We start from the raw sequence: 19,254 nt of genomic DNA, 5'->3' as shown, positions 1-19,254 counted from the left end.
AATTTTTTATATAGATATATAAGATCAGATGACTCCACAAAAAAAGTACCATCATTTACTAGCTGCACATAAGCTTTAAGAGTTAATTCCTAATCAATAAAATCTGAAGTGGAGTTTCACATTTGAGACCCTCTTGAATCTGGTTCCCTCACACATTTTCCATGCTTAATGTACCGTAGGCCCATATCACATACTAGAATGCTCCCAGCTCCCTGAATACTGTTGCTTCATTCTGTCGTCATCATCTCTGTCCAATACTACTCTTCAATCATCTCCACGAAAAGCCACATTGTCTGCGACACTCTCTAGTCTCACCCACATCATAGTGCCCTCTCCCATCTCTAAACTTTCATACCTCTCTTTTCTGTGTACTTCTCTTACTTGCTTACTGAGTTCTTTCTTATTTTATGGTGAGTGATTTGTGCACACAAATAGTATGCTCCCTAATGGCAAGAATCTTATCGTCTTTGTCTCTTCCACAGTGCCTAATACACAGTTTTCCACAAAGATCTGATGTACTAATTGGATGCCTCAAAAGTTCTATGTATATATACACACATATATATGTTTCCATATACTTTATGAACTATATTATGCCAATTAACGGAGTTGTTCCACAAGACTATGGTCCGAAGCCTTCAAACCCAGAAAACCAATCTCACAAGGCACTTGGTTATGTCTAAGAAGGATCTATACCTGTGTCCTCTACGTAGCTTACTATATACTTGAATACACACGCACATACACACATACCTGTATGTACATATGCCTGCAGATACATCTGTGTACATGTATGTACCCACATATTCATACCCATATACATACGTGCCTATACACATTTTCTGGTTCTTGCTGGTGAGAAAAATATGGAACAGAAATCAAGTTATTAAAAAGTCCAGACTTACTGGACCAGTTGAGAATAAAGGACTCCCTGAGACTACTGCCCTGAGATACTCTTTAAACCTTAAACCAAAATTATCCCTTGAGGTCACCTTTTAGCTAAACAACAGACTGGCTCATAATATAAAGAATATCACCCGTGAGTAATATGCTCCTTTAAAAAATCATCTTTATCAGACTGAATGGTCAAAAAATACTCTAAAGCAAAGATCAAAAGGTAAGGGGGCAGGGAAATAAGAGTTCAAGAAACGGTACAGCACAACAAAATGAATGAGAATGATGACACATTGTGAAAAATGTGAGCAGTATCAGTGAATTTGTGTAGAAATTGTTAAATGAAAACCTAACTTGCATAATCACAAAATATTTTTAAAAAAGCATATTTACATGTCATTTTTTTAAACTAGAAAAGTAAATGTCTCAAATCAACTATGTGTTAATTCTTAAAACTGCTAATATTTATCCTCTGATCTACATCCAAGTATTTTTACTTATCACAAATTTATACCCAGGGTATGTGAGAACAGCCACTATCACTCCAAATACAGTCTTAAGGTTAAAAACAATGTAATCTTCAGTTTCATATGATAGTATTTCCCTTTTCCTCTAAATACAGAATAATTCTTCTCTTCTTATTAACTATGCTTTCCAAATAAGATTCCCAAACTTACCTCAAACAAGCGTAAGTCAGCAGGAACTCTGTCCCCAACAGAAAGACAAACTGTATCACCTGGAACCAAGTCTCGTGCAAGCGTATGCTCCAGTTTTCCTTCCCGCACACTGTACCAAAAAACAGAAGGCCCCCTAGTTAAAAGAAGTCACGACACTCATCTAAAAAATTCTTTCCACTGGGCTTGATCAAGGGAAAACATTCTATTACTACCACTTCCAAGCAGATAAGTCAAGGAAGAACGAAGAAAAGTATTATTTCTGTGCTCTTGGTAAAAAGATGTTTAGATGGCAGAAAATCACTGGAAAATCTGGCTAGTTGTTCCAGTGTAAAAACTGAAGCTAACTCTGGACCATCTGGGTCTGTCTGTCTGTTCATCACTGTATCTGGGCCAATGCGTGGCACACATTCACGTGCAAAAAGTTATCTGTTGAATAAACTCATGTCTCAAGGATCTCAAAATTACAATTTTAAAGTCTTAATAGTGCAATTTGTTACAGTGAATAGAATATGAATTTTTCATGTCTGATTAATGATTTTTACATCTTTACACAAATACAGAGCCATAATGTAGAAATTCTTATCGGAAACAAGGAACATACCAATGGCATTCTGGTGGCACAAGTTTACTCAATTCTTCAAGAGATTTCTCTGAACGATATTCCTATTGAAAAGAAAAAGCAGAGATTAACAGAACAAAACATTTATGAAGAAGTACAATTATATATGGTCCTACGGACATACTCATAGAAATTAAATATTAATTTCAATCATTATTTTTAAATTTCCCCCCAATTCTTTTCCTTTCCTCTACCTCTGCTTATATTCCTACCTATAAAAGCTTGCTCTCATTAAACAATGTTAAATTATAGTGAACAATTTTGATCATTAAATATTCTCCCAAATTTTATATTTTAATATTCAAAGTGCAAATCTTAGCTTAAGTTATTTGTAAAAAATGAAGAAAGCTGATTAGTGTGTACAAGAGTATATAGTTTTGAGTCCTTAAAAGCTATTAATATCATTGAGTCTCATAATTAAAGAACTTTATGCTTAGTGTTTAAAGACTAAAGAAGGCAAAGACAATTAACCACAAGCAACACTTGTTTTGAGGATTTAAGCCCATGCTAATTGCAATGGTTTATGGATTCAATTTGCTTGGGAAAAATAAAAGTTAAACAAGGAGTGAGACGTGGCTGGCCCTACACTGATGAATATCTTACCAGTCATGTGAATTATCAGAAAGGGAAAATTCTTGGGAGCCCTAGCTCTCTGTGATGCTCCAGACGTCTTCCACTCCTATAAACACAGCTGAGAGTCAGACATCCTCTATCTCACTATTCTGTGGAGTTCCCATTTCCATTAGCAGTCTTACTTTATACATCACTGCTATTTTTGCCTCACGTCTGCACTAAGGACACAAATCTCTGGACATCAGGTTAAGGCGGGTGAGGGGGAAGTGGCCGGGGCGAAAGGCAAGGAGAGCTGTGAAATAGCCGCAGTCAAAACTTCACGTTCATCACAAACTTTCGCAAATAGAAAATGCAAAGCTGCATGAGCATAACTTATAACTCAGTCTCTACTTGGCAGTAGGTACAAATACATCATAATCTACAAATATAAAAAATTATAAAATACTCCCCAACCATACCAAGGATATTAAAGAATTTGGACACTTTACCTAAAAATTCCATAAAAGGCTAGAAAATATTCACCAATCCTAGATCCTAATAATGAATGACATAGAAGCTACCCCCATCTTTACCTCTTTCTTCTGTTTTCTTAGCTTCTACTCCCTACAACTGGAGCCTTGGTGGCACTGTGGTTAAGACTTTCGCTGCTAACCAACAGGTCAGCAGTTCGAATCCACCAGCAACTCCTTGAAGACCCTACGGGGCAGTTGTACTCTGTCCTATAGGGTCACTTTGAGTTGGAATCAACTTGACAACAACAGGTAACTCTCTACAACTACAAAGATACCTCAAAGATACTTATTTCAAGGGCCATTTCTAATGAATATCTAAAATTTATTTGTCAAATTCATTTAAGATGATATTATTTGACTACAGTTGGCTATTTTTATGGTTGGGGTAGAGTTTAAGAGGGTGGGGAATGAGGATTAGAAGGAGATAAAGACAGGCAGACATAAATATAAAAAGGATATAAAAAGCACTCTCTTCCCAGGTAAAAACAAAAATACTAGATAATCATAAAGTATTAAGAATTTTTGATACATTTTTGATAAAGGTTCAATCAACAATAAATAGGGTCTTTTTAGAGAGGGTTTTTTAAATTGTTATTCATAAAAAATTTCGTTGGTTTCATAGGCATGTTTGGGGAAAAGGGTCCCATCTGTGTAAGAAGCCAGACCTACCAATTTGAAACTAGGCTTTTCATAAATGTTTTGATCTTTTCTGGGGCTTTTCAAAATGAACCTACCATAAAGATATTTAGCAGATAGTCTCAGCCATTACATTTTAAAAGCATATAGCAAATTATCTGTGTAAAATTGCACAATGACTGTTAAAATCACGATTTTGTGGGGTACTTTTTTTTTTTTTAGGGTAACGCTCTCTCATGTACCAGAAAGAACAAGCCACTGAGGTCTTCCATTTGTAGTGCTAAAAGTTTGTAAGAATCCTTCTGAAAAAGGAAAAAGGGCACGTGTCCCATATATCTGAAGAGTTATTAAAACTGAAGGAGGGTTCCAGTTCCTGGTTCAGTGAGCTGTACCACTCATCCGGCTTCCTGAACAGCTACCTTGAATGACACCCAGCCAAGAGTGACCTGCGCTAGGCTAACCAGCTCCTCTGCCCCAGGGCAGCCTGTATCTATTCTAAGCAGGAGGGTTCTGGAGAGACAGGATCCCTAATGGTCTACTGATAACAGAGCTCACAGATTTGCTGAACATGATCTGATTCCAACTGACTTGCTATAAAGCTAATAACTCACTGAATTAGAGATTACCATAGGAGGCCAGGACAGTGACGGGACATACCCACAGTATACACTATGGATCTGAGAACAGCCACTATTACTCCAAATACAGCCTTAAGATTCAAAGCAGCATAATCTTCAGGGTCATACGACAATATTTCACGTATTCTCTAAAAACAGAATAATTCTTCTATTCTTATTAAACATGCCAATAAGACCTGCCAATATTCTGGAACATTGTTCTAAAACCTGCAGAAGTTATATATTAAACATAAAATTAAGCCTGATTTTATTTGTGCCTATACTTGTCAATAAAAATCCTGACATTATATCTACATTATTGAAATTAATTTTTAAAAGGGGGCCCTTTTCATGTTTTATTTACTGTTTCAGTGGCTCGCTGAATAGGAAGGTTGAACAAGATCAGAACATTTCTACTGTGGAGGAATGAGGAATTAAAAAAAAAAAGTAACCAACAGTGATTAGAAGCCTTTTTAATTCCCCCCTAAAAAACTCAAATGAAATATAAGATTGGAGGGGAGGTGAGTAAGTAAATCATTCTCCCAGGGGGACCGTTCACAGAGATCCATAGAATTCTCTGCAAATACTACTTCGTCAACTGACCTTTGAATTCTACCTCTTTTTATGGAGGGGTTTCTTCTAGACTTACCTCTAATAGGTATTAAAACATAATATGGTTATAAGAATATAACCTTGAATTTTTTAATTGGAAACACAAAAATCTATTACTCAATATTTTTTTCTACTAATGTGCTTTCCGGTTCCATTTGCTTCAGTTATTCTAACACCCTCAAATAAAAAAACTAGACTTTCTTCATTTCACTACCTAAATCAAAGCTGTCAAGTTAGTCCCACAAGCTTGCTGGAAAGATGTCTATAACTGAAGGTATTTGACAAGCATAAAAATTAAAATGTTCTACTAGTCGTCGCCACCTCCCCATGACTACTGATATCGCTTTGAACCACCTTAATTTTTTTAAGCAATTAACTAAAACACCATTTTCATGTTGGCAAAATAGGCTACCTACTCACCTGAACAAAGGCAACTGTAACGACGATAAGTATTGCCTAAAAAAGAAAAAAACAGCCTTTTAAATCAGACAGTAACTTGAGATATAACCACATTTTATTTTTTCTGACTCTACCTACAGCACCAGGATAACAGATTCTAAGCTTTGAGAACGGCTGGAGAAAAAATCATGATTCTGTCCAGAGGCCTGAGAGGAAGAAACGGACATCTGACGGTAGTTTGCTCCCCTAGGATAGCATCTCAAACTTTTGCATTTCAGGACCACTTTATACTTTTACATGATGAACCCTGGTGGCGCAGTGGTTAAAGCACTCAGCTGCGAAACAAAAAGCAGGCGGTTGGAACCCACCAGCCACTCCTCGGGAGAAAGACAGTGGCAGACTACTTCCATAAAGATTTACAGCCTTGGAAACCCTATGGGGCAGTTCTGCTCTGTCCTATAGGGTCGCAATGAGTTTGAACCGACTTGACGGTAATGGGTTTGGTTTAGGGTTTTTGGTTATACTCTTACAAAAGAGCCCTGGTGGCGCAGTGGTTAAGCACACGGTTGCTAACCAAAAGGTTGGTGGTTGGAACCACCAGCTGTTCCGTGGGAGAAAGATATAGCAGTGTGCTTCCAAAATGGTTACAGCCTTGGAACCCTATGGGGGCAGTTCTACTCTGTCCTACAGGGTCACTATGTGTTGGAATCGACTCGGTAACAAAGGGTTTGGTTTTATGCTCTTACAACTGAGAACCACAAAGAGCTTCTGTTTATGTGGGTTATATCTACTGATATTTATCATATTAGATACTTCAACAATTATTCAGTTTCCATTTATACTTAATTTATCTAAAAAAGTAGCAAACCCATTACATGTTAACACAATAATGCTTTTTATGAAAATTATATTTTCTAAAACAAAAAGGTTTGTGAAGAAAGTGGCAATGTTTTAACATTTTCTAAATATCTTTAATGTCTGGCTTGACAGAAAACGGGATTTTCATATCTACTTCTGCATTCAAATTATTGAGATATGCAGTTTAGGTGGGAGTATATGAAGAAAATCCAGCCTCACACATATTTCCAGCTAGAAAAGGGGGAGTATTTTAATAGCTTTTTCAGATGACTATGGATATTTTTCGTATCTACTACACCAAAACTCAGTAAGTATTAGTTTCTAAGATAATTTGCACTATAGAATTTGGAATTATATCAACAAACTTTTCATAATCTGCTAGTGTAAAAACCACTGATTTACCTTGCCTTCTGCATGGATCTTTGTAATACCATGCACTGGTCATTTAAAAAATATCGGTTATTGAAGTTATTCAAGTCATCCACATGTTGACAAATTTCATAATGGCCAAAAAAATCACATTCATTGAGATCACTACAGAAAATCTCATCAAGAAAGTCATAAATATTGAATAACTATTCAGCTTATGGTATTACATAAAAATTTTCCAAAATTCTAATTATCATTTAAAAGCCTGAATTTTATCATTGGCAACAAATTCTATCAGTAGTTTTCCTTGAAGCCACAGGCTCACTTCACTCACTTTCAAAAAAACATTCTGCCCAAATACCCAGGTGGCAGTAGCCATAGTTTGTCTATCAGTCATCCTTCAGGTAAAAAGCTAGTTCAGCTCACAGCTGAAACAATCGCCTTAAGGCAACCACCGCACTTCAACGAACAGAAGTGCTCTTATGCGTACTTTTCATTTCGTCACGTAGAATGTTAAAAAGGAATGTACTCAAAGCTCAAGACTTAATAAAATTAATTTTTACTGCTTTATCAAGAACACACCTAGGAGAAATGATAAAAGAAAACAATTACTAGTACAGTTTGGATGTCACTTCTCTTGATTTACACTAAGGCCCTAACCGTTTACCCGCCATTGCTTTTGTGCCATCCATGCAAATGCCAATGTATGTAACGAGAAATCACATTTAATATTATGAAAACAGTTTCACCCCACACATACCCCCTCTGAAAAGATCTCACGGACTCCTGGGAGGCCACAAGCAACAATTCAAAATCTGTCACGCAACATTACTTTCTATTGTGTTCTTAAGCAAAACACGTTAGTTTTAATGAATGATTTAACTTGCTACAAATTTTTACACTACAGTTAAACACGAGTAAGGAAAAAAGATAAAGAAAATAATCAATGAAAGCCAGAATAAACTAGCTGGAAAGAATGAAGTGATACAGTAAATAAAGGGTGCACTGTTAAAGACTGACCTTAATTTCATGCATATCAGGCTACAGTTCACAATTAGTTAAAACGTTCTTAACTAGAAAGTTAAAAAAATTGAAAATCTAACCACAAATTATAAAATATTTTATATCTATGAAATTATCACATTGCTAAAAAAATTTTCAAATATGTCAATCATAGATCCTTGAGCATTACTGGAGACTACTAAAACTAAAAACAGAATTTACATAGAAACAAAAAAACCCTGGAAAAATATTAAGGCATCTCTCAATCCATTTTCCAAACTATAACCCAATCTCAATTTGCACAATTAACCAACAGATTAAAATTACATATATTGTTTCTTACCACAGTGATACTGACAGCATCATCAAACTGATGCATTATAACACTGATGACTGCAGAAGCCAGAAGCAGCATAATAAGAGGATTTTTAAACTGAAAGTAAAAACAAACAGCAATTCAACACTGTTCTATACGAATGAAAGTTCCATCTCAGCAAAACTTTAACCAAAAAAAAAAATACATATATATATGCAAACATGATTAGAAAATTATAAAGAGACTAAATTTGGTTTATTTTACATATTTTTCAATTCAACAAAGCAAAATATTGTTTATACTTCACATTTAAGATACCCCTTTATAACAGCTCTTTTTGAGGAAAAAAAAGAAAATTAGAGATACATAAAACTAATTCCTTATAGTACACATGTATTTCCAATTGATTAATGAAATAAATATAGCTATTATGAATTTCTACTGAGGCTAGAAAAAGTGGGAAACGATTCTAAGCTAAGGATTTAGGTTAAACACTAGGTAACGCACCAAAACTACGAGATTAAAACATTCCTCAAATTAAGTATATTAGTACAAATTACAATGCTTTGGTTGACCCACACACCACAAGAACAACCTCCAGGGGCAGGCGGGAACAGACACTAAGATCTCCACAGGAGAAGCTGAAGATTTCCCTCAAGGCTGGTTTTCCCAACATCTATCTAGCCGAGGAAGGAGCCCTGGTGACGCAGTGGTTAAGCACTTGGCTGCTAACCAAAAGGTTGGTGGTTTGAACCTACAAGCCACTCCATGGAAGAAAGATGTGGCAGCTTCAGTAGATATTACAGGCTTGGAAACTCTATGGGACAGCTCTACGCTGTCCTATATGGTCCCTATCAGTTGGAATCAACCCAACAGCAATGAATTATCTAGCTGAGGCTATAGCATCCAAAGGGACAGGATCAGAGCACCAATCCAATTTGTTAGTTGTTGTTAGGTGTCACTGATTCAGTTCAGATTCACAGTGACCCTATGCATAACAGCATGAAACGCTGCCCAGTCCTGCGCCATCCTCACAATTGTTGCTATGTGTGAGCCCACTGTTAGAGCTACTATGACAATCCATCTTATTGAGTCTTCCTCTTTTTCACTGAGTCTCTAGTTCACCAAGCATGATGCCGTTCTCCAGGGACTGGTCCGTCCTGATAATATGTCCAAAGTACATGAGATGAAGTCCTACCATTCTTGCTTCTAAGGAACATTCTAGTTATACTTCTTCCAAGATAAATTTGTGCATTCTTCTGGCAGTCCACGGTATAGTCGATACTCTTTGCCAACACCATAATTCAAAGGCATCAATTCCTCTTCGTCTTCCTTATTCACTGTCAGCTTTCATGGGCATATGAGGTGACTGAAAATACCATGGAGCCAGGTCTGGTGCACCGACCCTGCTGGTATTTGAAATACCAGTGTCATAGCTTCCAGATGACAGCAACATGCAAGCTGCCAAAGTATGACGAACTGACAGATGAGTGGTAGCCAACCCAATTAGGCAGCACTTAAATGACAGACACCAGGGCCACCGCAAATGTCAACTGGACATCCTGCTCCCCAAACAGCAGAGCTGATACCAGAATCTTGTCTTCTGCCAAAGTGGTGCCAAATGCTGTAAAACCTGCAAAGTAACCGGGCTACAAAGAATATGTCCCAGAAGAGTCCCAGCCCCTAGATATCACAGCTTGGAGGCTAAATGATACCACCTCCTACCCACTTTGAGAACCAAGGTTCCATTCCCCGGCACAATAGTTCCAAACCTGCTTTACTTGAGAATCATGTGAGGAACTTCTAACAAATACCAATGCCCAAGTTCACACCAGACCAGTTAATCAGAATCTCTGACCACAGCGCCCAGGCTTCAGCATTTTTTAAGCACTCCAAGTGATTCTAATGCATAATGCATAGGGAACTAAAAATCACTGTTCTAGCAAAATAAAACTACAAGAGCAATATGGATCAGGGCTAACAAAACACTAACCTGAGTATAAGCAACTAGGTTCAATCCAGCCCCTGCCACTTACGTGTGGCAATATTGTTTAGTCCAGGTTTCTCATCTGGTAAAATCGTACCTTTTCCCAAGGATTGCAGTGAGGATAAACTATACACATTAAAGTAAAGCCCTGTGTAAACCATAAAACCGTCTTCAAATGTTAACTGTTATCATCACATGTTGAAGCCAAGGTTCGTGGTCTTCCCCCCCGCCCCCAAAAAAACTGCTCCATAGTACTAAGCACATCACTTGACATATGGCAGACACTGAGCGGATGTTTGCAGAACAACGTCAGTATTTTCTATAAGGAGTAAAGAGTCACCCAGTGCTTTATGATTAACAATAATCACTGTTAACTGTTGCTTGTATTTAAATATACTACCAGTATTGTTTCACTTAATTTTCACAGAACTCAGATTTACATACAGAAAAAAACCAATCTTTGATGGTATGAGGGAGGGGAGGGGTGGGGAGGGAAAAATCACTAACTAAATAGGAGATAAGTGGTAACTGATGAAGGGCAAGACAGTACAGATTATATGGGAAGTCAGTACAATGTGACCAAGGCAAAGTCATAGAAACTTCACAGACACATGCAATCACCCTGAGGGACCAATTTACTGGATTAAGAACTGGGACCACAGCCTCAGGGGGACATCCAGGTCAATTAGCATAACATAGTTAATAAAGAAAATATTCTGGACTTCCGGACATCATGGTGCTATAAATGGAGGCACCACGCCGCCCCCTCCACAGAAAAGACACGAAAAACTAAGTAAAACAGAGACAAATATCAGTCCAGGAACCCTAAACATCAAATGAAGAGATAAAGAACTCAGCCAAGCACCGCACGGAATAAGAAACTGACAGAGAACAGAGATATGTGCGGAGGTCCCCTACCAGCTAACAGCACAGATTCGCCACCTTGGGCTCCTGTCGGATATCGGTGGACGGGGAGTATGGGAAAGCAGCTTCACAGAGCTCCCAGCAGGAGATGAACACCCGGTAACCAGTGATATATGCTTTCCCACCCCCCATCTTTCTCCCCCCTGCTCGACCTCCCCCACTTCATAGCTGGCTGCAGTCACTCGGCTGGCCAGGAAATGTAGGGTCCATGCCGCTTGGATCCACCCCACCCATATCAGAGATGAACGGACAGGGTGTATGAGAAAGCAGCTTCAATGAGCTCCCAGTAGGAGACAAAGCACCTGGTAACTGGCGATATATGCTTTCCCACCCCCATATCCTTCTCCCCCTTTGCTCGGCCTCCTCTGCTTCCTGCCAGCCACAGTCTCTTGGCCAAGAGGCACTGACTTCAGTCCCTTGTCACTCGGACTCATCCCACCCATGCTGGTCAGCTCCCGGAGTGTCATTTGTTGCTGATGTTGCTTTTTTCCGCTTCTTTTGGTTTCTTCTGTGCCTCTCACCACCTCCCTCTCCTTTCTCTCAAACATCGGGCTCTGTGTGCCATCTCTGCTTCTTGAAAGGCTGTGAAGTGCCACTTGACTGGGGAACTGCTTTCCTCGCCCCTGCCACCATGCCGGTGGGATCCCCAGGGCTTTTTGTTTTGCTTTGTCCTGTTCTGTTCCGCTTTGTTTTTCTTTTTTTGCGGGTTGGGAGCCCCTACTAGCCAGGCTTACTTTGTGGCTTGGGAGCCACTTCCCAGTCTGCACTGCCACATCAGTGGGATCCCTGGGGGCATCTCTCTTTTTTTTTTTTTCCTTTTAATGTTTCTTTTCTCAGTTTCTTATCTCTCTACACCTACCTTCTTTTCCTGTCTCCTAAATACCTGGTGCTCTGTGACATCTCTACGCCTTCTAGCCAGGCTGTACTACACGGCCTGGGAGCCACTTCCCCGGTCTTCGCAGCTGCACCAGTGGGATCCTTGGGGACTTTCCCTTTTTCTTTTCTTCTAAATTTTATTTATTTATTTTTCCCTCCCCTCCCCGCCTTTTTTTTTTTTTTCCATTTCTCGGATTCTCACTTCTCCACTCCAACGATAAGGTCCCTTAGCACTTATTTTTTTGTTTGTCCTGTTTCTCTCTGCTCTATCTCTTCTTTCCCATACCCATCTTAGCTACACATATCATAACCACCCCCCTCCTTCCTGCCTACCTGCACCGTGTGCTGAACATCATACTCCCAAGCAGCACAGACACGGCCTATTGGAATCTGCCCTGAACTGATTCCCAGCCGGCTCTGTTGGACCTAGTGCATGCTACAAACAACCCATCCCAGTCCCTCCCCTTCAGCTGAACCTGCCCTGCTGCACCACAGCTGAGCAACTGGCCCTGCCCACTGGACAGGAAGGTGAAAAGTATCATACCCACAGATGAGCAAACAACAAAGAACGCACAGCCTGTCTCCTCAGACATATCCAAATAAAACAAAAAATCAGGAAGAAACAAACAAATCGACAATCAATAAACAAAGAAAATAACTACTGAATGTCCCAAAGACAGCAGATAATATCAAAACATATTTTTTTTTTTTTTTAAAAAGGACAGGATGGTTCCAGTAGGCGTCCAAAATAAAACACCAGATGACTTTCCAATAGAAGAAACGGCACTAGAACTACCTGATAGGGAATTAAAATCTCTAATATTCAGAACTATCCAAGAGTTGAAGCAAAAAGCAGACAAAAATAAGAAAAACTAGACAAGCTTATGGAAAAGGCAGACAAATTCATGGAAAATACAGACAAAAAATGGAAGAATTCAGGAAAATAATACAGGAACAAAATGCCAAAATAAATTCACAACTAGAAATCATACAAAAACAACAATTAGAAATCCAAAAGAAAAACAACGAGATTTCAGAAATGGACAGTGTCATAGAAGGGCTGAGGGAGCAGGTTTGAAATGATTTAAGACAGGATCAGCAAACTTGAAGACAAACACTTGAATACAACTCTGAGAAAGAATAAAAAAAAAAAAATGAAAAAACCCTGAGAATTATGTGGGATACAATCAAAAGCAAAAATTTGTAAGTGATCAGAGTTCCAGAACAGGGAAAGAAAACGAAAAACACAGAGAGGATCGCTGAAGAACTGCTGACAGAAAACTTCCCTAATATCATGAAAGATGAAAAGCTGACCATTCAAGAAGCTCAACAAACCCCGTATAGGATAGACCCAAAAGAAAATCACCAAGACATATCATAATCACAGTTGCTAAAACCAAAGACAAAGAATCCTGTGAGCAGCTTGAGAAACGGAAAGTCACATACAGAGGAGAAACAGTAAGACTAAACTCTGATTATTTGGCAGAAACCGTGCAGGCAAGAAGACAATGGGATGACATATATAAAACTCTGAAAGAAAAAAATTGCCAACCAAGAATAATATAATCCTGCAAAGCTCTCATTCAAATTTGATGGTGAATTTAGGACATTTCCAGATAAACAGAAATTAAGGCAATATGTATAAAACCAAACCAAACTTAAAAGAATTATTAAAGGGAGTCCTTCGGTCTGAGAACAAACAACATCAGTCCACAGCCTGAATCTAGGACGCAAGATTGTAGCAGCCAGATACCAACCTAGGAAATGAGCTCTCGAGAGCTATCCAAAACCAAAAGAATTACAACAGGGAACCAGAAGAGGTTAATCTGTAGATGACAACAATGTCAGAACAATAAAAGAGGGAATAAACGTTGTAGGTATAGAACTTTCTAGTGAAGAGGAAGACAAGGTGATACCAAGTAATGACAGGCTGATTCAAACTTAGGAAGATAAGGGTAAATTTCAAGGTAACCACAAAGGAAGTTCACAAACCTACTCATCAAAAGAAAGAAGAAAAACAAAGTCTCAGCAAAAACAAAAGAAATGGGAAAAAAATCCACTAACAAAAGGAATTCAGCATAGGAGAGCAAGGGCACAAAGAAAACATCAGCACCACAAAAAAAAGCACTACAAAATGACGGCAATAAACTCACACCTGTATCAATAATTACGCTGAATATAAATGGCCTAAATGCACCCACAAAAAAAGAGAAAGTGACAGAATGGGTAAAAAAACAGGATCTATCAATATGCTGTCTACAAGTGACACACCTTAGAAACAAAGATGTAAATTTATTAAAAATCAAAGGATAGAGAAAAATATATCAAGCAAACAGCTACCAAAAAAGAGCAGGAGTGGCAATATTAATCTCAGATAAAATGGACTTTAAAACAAAATCCACCATAAAAGATAAAGAAGGGCACTATATAATGATTAAAGGGATGATCCATCATGAAGACATAACCATAATAAACACCTACACATCCAATGACAGGGCTCCAAAATACATAAAACAAATGCTAACAGCACTGAAAAGAGACATTGACAGTTCCACAAAAATAGCAGGAGTCTTCAACACATCACTCTCAATAAGGGACAAAATATCTAGAAAGAAACTCAGTGAAGATACAGAAGAGCTAAAGAGCATAATCAGCCAATTTGACCTCACAGACATATATAGAACACTCCACCCAACAGCTGCAAAGTATACATTCTTTTCCAACGCACATGGAACATTCTCCAGAATAGACCACATCTTAGGCCACAGAGCAACCCTCAACAAAATCTAAAACACTGAGATAATACAAAGTATCTTCTCTGACCACAATACCATCCAGGTAGAAATTAACAGGAAGAGCCAGGGAAAAAAAATCAACTACATGGAAACTGAGTATAACACCCTGCTTAAAAACCACTGGGTAATAGAAGAAATCAGAGATGGAATCCAAAAATTCCTAGAATCAAACGAGAATGAAAACACATCATACCAAAACCTTTGGGATACACACACCCTGGAGAGGGAAGGCGGGAGAGTGCTGACACATTGCAGGGATTGCAACCAATGTCACAAAACAATTCGCGTATAAATTTTTGAATGAAAAGCTAATTTATGCTGTAAACTTTCACCTAAAACACAATAAAAATTTTTTTAAAAAAAGGAGTTACACGATAAAAATCATAGACAGTAAACCAAACAAAAAGAAAAGTTAAGCATTTTCTTTTTTCAGAAACAGCTTCACAAAAATAAACTACAGTAACAAAAATTCATGTAAATTATACAGGAGAGGAAATAAAAAATATCTCACCTGAGAAATATACTTCTTCCACAGTGGCTCGTCTTCACTGATATCAAACTCATTCCAGCCATGGAAGGCTCGCCTATGACTAACTTCACATTTGTTTAGGCCATTCTGAAGATCAGCCTACCAGATTGCACACATTACAGTTATTGAAAATGTAAGCACAGAACAAGAGACAGCGTACTGTATGATCACATTTATAGGAAATTCTACAATAGTCAAAATTAATATGGGGTGGCAGAAAGCAAATCAGTGGTTGCCTGGGGTCAGCCGTGATGTTGGCGGGGGAGGTTTCAGGAGTGATGGAAATGTTCCATATTTTAATTGCATGGTAGTTACTGAGGTATACACATTTGTCAAAATCCAAACCCTGCACTTAAAATGGGTGCATCTTATTGTATGTAAACTATGTCTCAATAAAGTTTTTTTTGTTTGTATTTAATGTAAGCAACAAGGTAGAGTTTAGCAAACAAAAAGCTTACATTTTGCTATGGGGAAAGAAGAATAACACAAACCAGCCACAAGACTTACAGAAAGTAAAATACTGGTACATTACAATTAGCTTTTTGTGTTGTCATTGTTTTCTAAAATTAGTTTCTCCGAAAGGACATTCAATAGGTCGTAACTGCCTTCCTTATTTTCTGAGCCTATCAAAACCCTGAAGTGCATATTACTTTTGCTCTTAGATTATGTAATTTTTTAAGCAAAAAGATGAGTGCTTCCTAAATGACTCGAGATAATGATGTTATTAAGATCAACTGATTCTTGGAATATTTACGTTTTATGAATACCACCTACATCCTTTAGTCACTGTCTCTCATGACTTGTTATATATATCATTTAAGAATGAAAATTCCTGCACCCCCAAAATAATTAGTTCCCCTGGTCAAAAGCTAAACATTCAATGTTTTTAATGTCATTGTTAAAATGCCTGAATGTCTGATTAAAAAAAAAAAAAAAATTATTATTTTCTTCATGTTTCATTAGACTGTGTTTTTTAAAACTAGGACAGATTAAATCACATCATCAGCTGAAGTTTATTTGCAGTTTTCTACTTATACTTAGCTTTCACTTTACTGTAGAAAACATTTATAAAAAAGATAAACTCTACTTACGTTACTAATTAAACTGCCTTTTTTTTCTCTGATCTACCTAATCCCTAAACAGCACAAATAGTCCTGGCGATGCTAAAGATCTAGAGATACACTACCCAATGAGGTAGCCACTAGCTATATGCGGCTACTCAGAATTAAGTGAATTAAAATAAAGTCAGCTCCTCCATCACACTGGTGGCGCAGTGGTTAAGTGCTACGGCTGCTACCCAAGAGATCAGCAGTTTGAATCCGCCAGGCGCTCCTTGGAAACTCTATGGGGCAGTTGTACTCTGTCCTGTAGGGTCGCTATGAGTCGGAATCGACTCGACGGCAGTGGGTTTGGTTTTGGGTTGGTTTCCATCACACTAGTCACATTTCAGGTGCTCGACAGCCTTGTACTGCTTGTGGCAACTATATCGGACAGCACTGAACAGAAAATGTCTATCATTGCAGACAGCTCTATTCGATAGCACTGATCTAAGCGATGGATTTGACTATCGGTTACCTTTCTTCCCACGAGCACTTACTTGAAGAATGCTTGTAACTTCGCTGACTGGTAATTCACTTGCTTTTTTTGATGTCAATACAGGAATCATTGTCTCATTTTCACCATTAGGTATTTTTTGAAAACGTGCAACCTACGAAATGAAAGCAAAGGAAAAATGTTTTAATGTACTAAACAGCTCTAACGCAGTCTAGAATAACAAATGAAAATCCAAATGTGCACAGTGACGTTATTTTCCACAGTTAAAAAAACAAGTATTTTCCCAGACTAATAATGAGTATCTATTCCTAATGAGACAATTTTACACTAACTGTGTGCTATTTTTCCAGAAAGTACACTTTGAAAATTAAATCAGCTCTAACACCAGTGCCAGCTAGGACGCGAAATAATTTTCACATTAAATAAAAAGGATGCTATTTCTACTCCAATGTAAGAGTCAAGAAGTACAACAGATGTCCCGTCTAGCAGATCCTGATGATTACATGTAGTCATAATCCTTTAAACTCATTATGTTTAACACAAGGGAAAAGGAACAGCTAAGCTTCTCCATTTTAACTACTCCCCTTGGTCAGCTCATTTCTTATTTATCCAAAAAGGATAGCTGGCTACTCTATCAAAGCACCATGACAGCAAGCGGGACTGTAAAGGGCTATCCTGGGGGAAGGAGGAAAGGCAAAGGAGATCAGACAAGCAGAGGATGCAAAGGTTAGTGAAGGGGCTGTGAACAAGCAGGGTAATCCACAGAGAGAGCGGTAACCATGGTACCTACTTTGATGTAGCTTCATAAGCAAATACTGACAAAAGTGCTTAACAGAAATTCTAGAAATAAATCCCCAATCCAGATTTGTCCTGGGTCCCAAACTGAGGTTCTCTATAGATGAAAAGCTCTGAGAACAAATGGGAGAAAGGAAGGAAAAAACCACCCACTAACACTTCAGAAACCCAAGTGCTGCAAGCTGTTTGTGAAAGGTTGGCAGTTCAAACCCATCGAGCAGTTCTGCAGAAGAAAAGGCCTGCTGATCTACTCTCATAAAGCTTAGAGCCAGGAAAACCCTGTGCAGCAGTTCTATCTACTCCGTCACATGGCACTGCCATGAGTCGGGGGCTGATTAAGGGCAGACAAAAACAACTGGCATTTTAGAAAATACCTTAGTAGCCACACAACTACTGATTAAAATAAAACTAAAGTGATCATCTTACTGCCAAGATACAAGGCTTTAAACTTTCAAGTGGAAATGTTTTCAACCTTGGATGATCAGCATTTTTAGGATAAAATTTCCCTGAAATGTGTTTTCAGGCAATACTTCTTTAAGAAAATGAATGAGATCAAAGAATAAGATTCTACTACTGATAAAGTGTCATTACAGAAGCCTGTGTGCATAAAGAGTCTTTGCACTTACTCCCACAAATGGTAAGCAGCTGAGTAAAAAAGTACCCTTCTCAAGTGTGGCTTACCTTCTGAAACTACCAAATACATGTTTTCTAATCTCTTTTGTTAAAAAGGCACTGTTAAATGTTTAAGTGCTTTAAAGCAAACAGCTTCAGTATTTTTCCACTTTAAATGAAGAGATTGGTGATTAAATAGTCTCAGAAATTGGAGACAGGTTACTTTTGTTTCATGAAAAACAGGAAGGTCTTAAAATTATTTCATTGCACAATATCTTTACATAATTAAGAAATTCAAAACCTTAGGAAAAAGGCTGGAAATTTCTTAAAAGTCATACACATATTTTAGAACTACTGAATGTCTTTATTTCAAATCTATAGAAGAAGCTATCAACCAGCTGCTGTCAAGCCAACCCCGACTCACGGCGACCGTACGTGTGTCAGGGTAGAACTATGCTCCGTTGGGAAAACCCTATAAAACAAACAGACTAGGACGGCGAAATATGTGAGTGAACAATCTTTAAGTTTTGGAGAAAATTCCCCCCAAAATGTCTTGAGTCCTATAAAACAATGAGAACTAAACCAGTTCACATGGGTTTTATTTTTATCTTGTGAGATCATGAAGCAAAATTAAAAAGGATCAAGAAGAAATGTCTGCCTATAGTGCCGTTCGTTATTATACCAATAATCTTGGACGCAAGTATGTTTACATTGCCTGCAATGAAAATTAGATTAATAATATACTCTATTTCTATGATTCTTGAACCTCAGTTTCTTTATGTATAAAATGGGGATGCCTAAACCACTAAGTGGTTGTGAGGAGCCATTCCACTAATAGAGCTTGATCTACTAAAAATAAGCACTCAAATAAATGTAGCTCAAATAAGAGCTCAAAAAGGCAATCGGATGATAAGCTATCAAAATGATACCTATTTTTCTTTAAAAACAATTTAATAATTATATGTACATATTCAAAAGTGCAATTAGCTCAATTCACTCATACAGAACTAAATTACTAATTGAGAATAAAGTTAGAGACTTACAATAATTTTTCTACTAAAATATGCTCTTCTATGATTATAAATATACTGAAACCTT

The 19,254-nt window shown here is 37.9% G+C and overlaps 1 protein-coding gene across 6 annotated transcripts in view; it reads right to left on the bottom strand.

The window, feature by feature from the left end:
• ATP2C1 (ATPase secretory pathway Ca2+ transporting 1) overlaps nt 1-19,254 on the bottom strand; it is a 183,074-nt gene that overhangs the window by 61,948 nt on the left and 101,872 nt on the right. For all 6 annotated transcript variants that reach the window (XM_064277327.1, XM_023540036.2, XM_064277326.1 and 3 more), the window contains 6 exons: nt 16,793-16,903; nt 15,178-15,294; nt 8,112-8,201; nt 5,561-5,596; nt 2,173-2,234; nt 1,572-1,680 (listed from right to left, as the gene is read on the bottom strand). In XM_064277327.1, coding sequence (XP_064133397.1) covers nt 1,572-1,680; nt 2,173-2,234; nt 5,561-5,596; nt 8,112-8,201; nt 15,178-15,294; nt 16,793-16,903 — 525 coding nt within the window. The remainder of the gene's footprint in view (nt 1-1,571; nt 1,681-2,172; nt 2,235-5,560; nt 5,597-8,111; nt 8,202-15,177; nt 15,295-16,792; nt 16,904-19,254) is intronic.

This window comes from Loxodonta africana, chromosome 27 (assembly GCF_030014295.1).
Source record: "Loxodonta africana isolate mLoxAfr1 chromosome 27, mLoxAfr1.hap2, whole genome shotgun sequence".
NCBI classification, from domain to species: domain Eukaryota; kingdom Metazoa; phylum Chordata; class Mammalia; order Proboscidea; family Elephantidae; genus Loxodonta; species Loxodonta africana.
This window is presented reverse-complemented; position numbering and strand designations above follow the sequence as displayed.